The sequence below is a fragment of the Cygnus atratus genome, chromosome 5 (genome assembly GCF_013377495.2).
Source record: "Cygnus atratus isolate AKBS03 ecotype Queensland, Australia chromosome 5, CAtr_DNAZoo_HiC_assembly, whole genome shotgun sequence".
Classification (NCBI taxonomy): Eukaryota; Metazoa; Chordata; class Aves; order Anseriformes; family Anatidae; genus Cygnus; species Cygnus atratus.
The window spans coordinates 59665978-59672671 of NC_066366.1; the positions used below are offsets into that span (position 1 = coordinate 59665978).

Here is a 6694-nt window from a genome sequence, read left to right on the forward strand (position 1 = left end):
GAGTGCGGCGCGGGGAGGTTCACTGCGCATTATTTATTCATCCCCGGCATTAAGGTAATTAAAGACGGGCTGGGTGCACGGGGACGGCGAGCGGGCGAGGAGGAGGGGGGGGGGGTGAAAAAAAAACTTAAATAAAAAATAAAAACCGATCAAAATAGAGGGGAAGGAAGGCAGGAAAGCCCAAGCTCCTTTCCGAGGGGGGGTCCCCACCCCCCCAACCCCCCCCACCGCACCCGCGCAGAGGCGGCGGAGGGAAGCGCAGCCGGGGCCGCCAGGCTCCGCCCGCCCGTGCCGAGGCTCTGCCCGCCGGGCCGGGCTGGGCTGGGCCGGGCTGGGCCGTGCCGGGCCGTGCCGTGCCGGGGGCCGAGCCGCGGGCGCCCAATCAGCGCGGCGCGGGGGCTCGGGCGCTTTAAGCGCGGCGGCGGCGGAGCGGGGACAAAGTCCCCCCGGCACCGCACCGAGCATCCCCGCTCCGGGGACCGGGCCGGGACCGGCAACCGGACCGGGAACCGGGACATCCCCCCCCCCCCCTCTCCTCCCCTCTCCTCCTCTCCTCTCCTCCTCGCCTCGCCTCGCAGCCCCTCCGGCCGTGTCACCGCCTCGCAGCCCCGGCCATGTCGATGCTGCCGTCGTTTGGGTTCACGCAGGAGCAGGTCGCCTGCGTGTGCGAGGTGCTGCAGCAAGGGGGGAACCTGGAGAGGCTGGGCCGGTTCCTGTGGTCCCTGCCGGCCTGCGACCACCTGCACAAGAACGAGAGCGTCCTCAAGGCCAAGGCGGTGGTGGCTTTCCACCGGGGCAACTTTCGCGAGCTCTACAAGATCCTGGAGAGCCACCAGTTCTCGCCCCACAACCACCCCAAGCTGCAGCAGCTCTGGCTCAAGGCGCACTACGTGGAAGCCGAGAAGCTGCGGGGCAGACCCCTGGGAGCCGTGGGCAAGTACCGGGTCCGCCGAAAATTCCCCTTGCCCCGCACCATTTGGGACGGCGAGGAGACCAGCTACTGCTTCAAGGAGAAGTCCCGGGGCGTGCTGCGGGAGTGGTACGCGCACAACCCCTACCCCTCGCCCCGCGAGAAGCGGGAGCTGGCCGAAGCCACCGGCCTCACCACCACCCAGGTCAGCAACTGGTTCAAGAACCGGAGGCAGCGGGACCGAGCGGCCGAGGCGAAGGAAAGGTACTTAAATCCCCCCCCCACTCCCCGCGCCCCCGGCCCTCCCCGCTCCCGGCCCTACGGAGGCAGCCGCCGATCGCTGCCCGGCTCCCGGCGCCCCCGGCCGGGGCTGGGGCTGGGAGAGGAGCCCCCGACCCCCTTCACCCCCTGCCCCCCTCACCCCCTCGTCCCCGGCCCCCTTCACCCCCGATCGCCTTCGCTCCCGGCCCCCTCGCCCTTTTTGCAGCCCCCCCCGCCCCCCAGCCGCGCTGCTGCCCCCCCTGCAAGCAATTCGGCTCCAGCCGGCTGGAGCTGGGGGTCCCGCATCGCCCCCCCCCCCGGGCTTAATGGGGCTGGAAGCCGGTTCCCACCCGGCCCCGGTGCCGATCCCACCTGCCCGGGGGGCAGCGAGCCCCTCGGCCGCCTCCCCAGGCCGCCCCCGCCTTTGTTCGGTGCCTTCCGCCCCCACCCGCCCGGGGTGGCCTCGGTGCGAGGCGGTGGCTCGGCTCGGCACGGCTCGGCTCGGGCTGCAGGCCGCCGGCACGGCCAAAGGGGGGAAGGCTCGGGGCCGGCACTCATCGCCCCCCGGCTTTGCGGCGGCCGCCGGCGGCCCTAAAGAGGCCCGGAGAGGAAATAGGGCCGGCCGGCCCCTCCGAGCCTTCCCGGGCCGCGGGGCCGCGCTTCGATTTTTTTTTTTTTTTTAAATTAAAAAGATGAGGAAATAATAAAAAAAATCTCGGAAACCCCGACCTGTGCTCCTCACCTAACTCACGGGGCTCTCGGGGGTATGCGGGGCAGCTGTCTTACCAGGGGGGCAGCTGCGGGGCCGCTCCGTTAGGAAAACACGAGGCGCTCGCTTGCTTTTTTTTCCCCCTTCTTTCTTTCTTTCTATTTTCATTTATTTATTTTTTTTTTTTACCGGGGGCGGTCGCGAGGCCCCGTCGGGGCCGGCATCCCGGAGCGCCCCCACCCCCCCGGCCCCCGGTAACGTCCCCGCTCTGCTTGTGCCCTCCGCAGGGAGAACACGGAGAACTCCAACGCCGCCACCAACAAACCCAACCAGCTCTCGCCCCTGGACGGGAGCAAACCCCTCCTGTCCAGCTCCGAGGAAGAGTTTTCTCCGCCGCAGAGCCCCGATCAGAACTCGGTCCTGCTCTTGCAGGGGAACCTCGGGCACGCCAGGAGCTCCAGCTACCCCCTGAGCGGCTTGGCCGCCCCCCAGAGCGCTCACAGCCTGCCGGGCCACCAGCTCCAGGACTCGCTGCTGGGACCCCTCACGTCCAGCCTGGTGGACCTGGGCTCCTAAAGGGCCGCCACGGGACAGGAGGCTTTGCCCGGGGACACGGACTCTCGGTTGTACGCAGCGGACAGCCTCCGGTTTCGCAGCTCGCCCTCTTAACGGGACTCTCGGCTCTTTTCACTCGACTCTTTTCACTCGACCCCACGTCGGTCCAGTTCTCCCCCCCCTCCCCCCCCAGCGTCTCCCACTATCATCATTATTGTTATTATTTTATTTTATTTTTTTTTTCCACGTAGCCAAACGCAGAGAGCAGCAGAAACCCTCGTCCCTTCGAGTTCAAACGAGCTGGTCCCAGCGGGAATTACAAAAAAATAATATTAAAAAAAAAAAAACAACAAAACAGCTGGATCCGATTCCACCCGAATAAATCCCAGCCCCGCAGGCGTGCTGGGGCAGGGGCGGCCGGGGGCGTCCTGTCCTTGTCCCTGTCCCCGTCCCCGCGGAGCTCGGACGGAGGCAGAGGGAGCGGAGCGCTGTGTCCTAGCGGGAGGAGGGAGGGGAAGTTTCGTTTACATTTTTCATATTTAGCGTTACCAGGAAAGATTTCGATGTAGTTGAAATTTTAAAAGAGGAGAAAAAAAAAAAAAAAAAGGAAAAAGGAAAAAAAAAAAAGCTGCAGTATTAGAGTTTTACCAAGTGCCTATGTCTTAACGCGGCGGTGCGGGGCTAGCGAGCTCCCGTGGGCCCGCGCTCCCCGGGCATCCTTCTCCTCGGCGGGGCAATGCTTCGACGTGGCTAAAAACGAGGAGAACAGTGCTGAGAATACCGCGAGTTGCCGGCTGTTCCCTCCTGAACGAGGATTTCTCGGGCTGCCCCGCCAGCCCCACGCTGCCTTCTCCTGCCCGTCCCCGCTCGCCGCCCTCCCGGTTCGGCTTGCGAGGAGCCCGCGGCCGAAGCTGTCTGTCTCGGGTATTTGTTCCCAGAACTAGCATGTGCTTTCAGGTTTCTTTTCTATTGTACCTAAAGAGGCTAAATTAAAACCGCGCTGATGGCAGAACTGCGAGGCTGCGCTCTTCTTTGCGGGGCTGAGCCCCCCGACGTGCCTCGGAGGCGCTGGGGGCTCGGGGGGAGCCGCTCTCCTTCCACGCAGCCCCTTTTGTTTTGCAACCGAGGGATGGAGGGATACGAGGAGGGCTCGGGGAGGGCACCCCGGGGTGCCTGGCCGCGGGGTGGGCTCCGTCGGAGCGCGGAGCCCGGCCGGGGGGAGCCGCTCGCCGCCCGCCCCGTCGGGGCCTCCGCCGCTGGCGGTGCCGAGCTCCCCCGTTAGCGTTTTGCATCATTAAACGCGTGTTTATTTAAAGTCGCTGCCGTGTTTGTTCTCGAGGTCCTGGGCCGTGGAGAAATGTCACCCTCTGCAGGAGGGTCTTCCCAGCTCCGCCGTCCTCCCCGGCGCATCCCGGGGGCGCTTCGCAGCTCCCTCCGGTCCCCCCGACGGGGCGGGGGGGGGGGTCCCCCGAGCCCTCCTCCGGCCCCACCCGCGGTCCCGGGGGGGACAAAACCCTCGGGGCCATCCCTGCTCCTTGCCGAGGCCCGGCACCGGCCGCCCCGTCGGGGCACCCAGCCCAGACCCCGCCGGGCTTCGTGCGCTCCCCCGGAGCCTGTTTCTTGGGGGGTTGCGACACGGGCAGGACAGGGCGAGATCCTTGTCCCTACGGCAGGACGCGCTGTGGGGCGGGAAGGGCCCCGCTGCGTCCCGATTTTCAGCGAGCGAGTGTCCAGCAGCGGAGGGGAGCAGGGCGAAAGGCGCAAATCCTGCGCTTTGTGTTGGATTTGTGCCCCGAGGGGTCCTGGTGGGACGGGACGTGCGCCCAGGTCCCCGCCCCAAGGTCCCCCATCGCCCTTCCCAGGGGACCGATCCGCCAAGAAGCAGCGCAGCCTCCCCGCCCCCCAAAAAAAGCCCCGCGGGCAGAACGTGGGGAAATGGGGGAGGTTTTCGGGTGAGCAGCCGCCGGGCTCTGCGCCCCCAGGACGGCTGAACTCCAGCTCCCGCTTTTCCCGAGCCACGGGCTCGGTGGAGAGGAAAGATAAAAATTGCCCGGGGCTCCGGCCCGGCGCGGCGCAACTCAGAGCGGGGACTTGCAAGCCGGTGGCTATTTTCAAAGCAAAGAGCGCAGAGGCGCTTCCTGCGCGCAGGCAGCGGCAGGGCTGGCTTCCAGAGGGGTGGCCGGGGGGGTCCCGCTCCCCCTACGCCCCCCTCCCCAGCTCGGTCCTGCTTCCAGGCCCGACGGCTGCCGAGCGGGGCCGCGCAAAGAGCGCGCAAGCACCGCGCACGCTGCGCCGCCGGCCGCAGAGCCCTGCCCGCGCCCCGAGCCTCCGCTTCCCTTGGCAGGGAGAGGGATGAGGCTGCAAACAGGCGGGCGGTGGCCGGCGGGGAGGGAGGGAGGGATGGAGGATGCTGAGGGAAGCCCCTAGAAGAGGAGGGAGGGGAGGCCGGCGGGCAGGTGGGAGCGGGGACGCCCTGGAGCGGAGCCAGGAGCAGGTCGCTCGGCTCTCCTCGGGGCAGGCTTGACCTCGCAGCAAGCTTTTCACAGCAAAGGCAGCCTGGGGAGGCAGCCCCCGGGTCGGTTCTCACCTCTCTCCGCTGTATTTTCATCGGCAGGAAGGAGTTAATCCCCCTCCCCCCCATCCCGCTGCCCCCTCCTCCTTCCCCCTCCCCAGGACAGATTTCACACTGTGTCCAGGTCAGCCAAAAAGGGGAGGAAATGGAGAACAGCAGAATGATTAATTCTACCTGCTTTTCCCATGAGTGATCACCTGCTTTTGGGGTCATGAATAGCAGGTAGCTCTCCTCGTCTCCAGCTCTGAGAGGCTCATTTGTTTGGTGACAGCTGAGTGACAAGACCTGAAATCTGAGCCCTCAACTTTGCCTGATGTGTGGATAAAACCCTGGATGTTCCCTCAAACATTTCAGGAAATGAAAGTTGTAACGCGATCCCTTGTGCGCCCACATCTCCCCCAGCAACACACAAAAGCTCAAAGGAACCTTCTCGGATTAAATTCAGCCTGGAGAGGATGGAAGGAAAATGGAGAGCAGGCTGAGAAAGCTGGAGCTGGCAGGCTTTTCTTCGGCACTTATTGGAAATGTCTGTCCAAAGCAGGGATTTAGAAAGGTCACCTCTACCATAACCGCCTCGTCCCCCCGCGGAGCGGGACTGGCAGCCCGCTTCTCCCCAGCCCACCTCCGCCTGAGAAGTGCTGGGGGTTTCGCTGAGATTCCCCAAGCAGGAAATTCGGTGCAGGAAAACAAACGCTGGGCAGGAAAGCCAGCCCCCTCCTCTCTCCTCGTTCCATTTCCTGGGTCACGTTCAGCGAGCGCTGTCCCGTGGCAGCGCACATGAGCCGCGCGCCTGCTCTGCCCCTGCCCTGCTGCCAGCTCCTCGTCCCCAGCCCCATCCCTGTCCCCATCCCTGTCCCAAAAAAGGGACAGGAATGGCCACATGCGAGCAGATCCGCATGAGGCCCACAGCACAATCTCACATCTGACGGATTTCAAGGCAAGGGTTTGAGGCCCTGCTACCAAATCTCCCCACCTCTCTGCAGCGCGTGGAGTGGCGGCGTGGGTGGCAGGTCTTCGTGCTCACTTGTCCTTGCAGCCCCCAGTCCCGGGCAGCCAGATAGGGCCAAGGCATCCGGACCGCCTTCCCCAGGCAGGAGGGTTTTATTGTGCTGCCTGTCAACCAGCAGCCAGTCCTCGCTTGCTCCCTTATCCAGCCCGAAGATAAAGTCCTATTTAACAGTTGTTTAACTGTTACTGAAGAGCTTAGGGCTCTGCGGACCCGTAAAGAAAACTTAGCACATGCAGCACGATAACGCTTCACCTTTGCACTTTCCTCTTGCTCCTGCTTCCCCGCAGCGAGCACGGAGCAGGGACCAGGTGGGAAGCCTCACGGGCTGCCTGCCGCCCCTCTGCTCCCGGGGGGTTTGCAGCCAGGGAAGAGCTGGAGCTGCTTGGGCTGTCCCTGCACACGCTGCCCTCGGGGAGCCCCTGAGCTTGACCACTGCACCTGGGCGTTGTTAACAGCAGGAGTAGTGAGGGTGCAGACACCGCAAGGTTCATCCGACTGGGCTGTACAAACCCGTCTCCATTTTGCTGTTCCTACTGGGGCCAAACCCGCCGGGTTCCTGCGCGAGGAGAGCGGAGGGGGCAGAGGCTGCACCTGCAGGGGCTTCGGTTCAGCCCGAGTGCACAGAGGGACCCGGCACGCCGTCGTCTGTCCCACCTCGATGTGGAAACAGTCTGAAAC

The 6694-nt window shown here is 64.9% G+C and overlaps 1 protein-coding gene across 1 annotated transcript; it reads left to right on the forward strand.

The window, feature by feature from the left end:
• Positions 1 to 406: 406 nt before the first annotated feature.
• SIX1 (SIX homeobox 1) lies at positions 407 to 3443 on the forward strand. Its single transcript, XM_035551244.2, has 2 exons — positions 407 to 1174; positions 2168 to 3443. The coding sequence occupies exons 1-2, from the start codon at positions 615 to 617 to the stop codon at positions 2454 to 2456; spliced, it is 849 nt and encodes a 282-aa protein (XP_035407137.1). The 5' UTR covers positions 407 to 614; the 3' UTR covers positions 2457 to 3443.
• The last annotated feature ends 3251 nt before the right edge of the window (positions 3444 to 6694 follow it).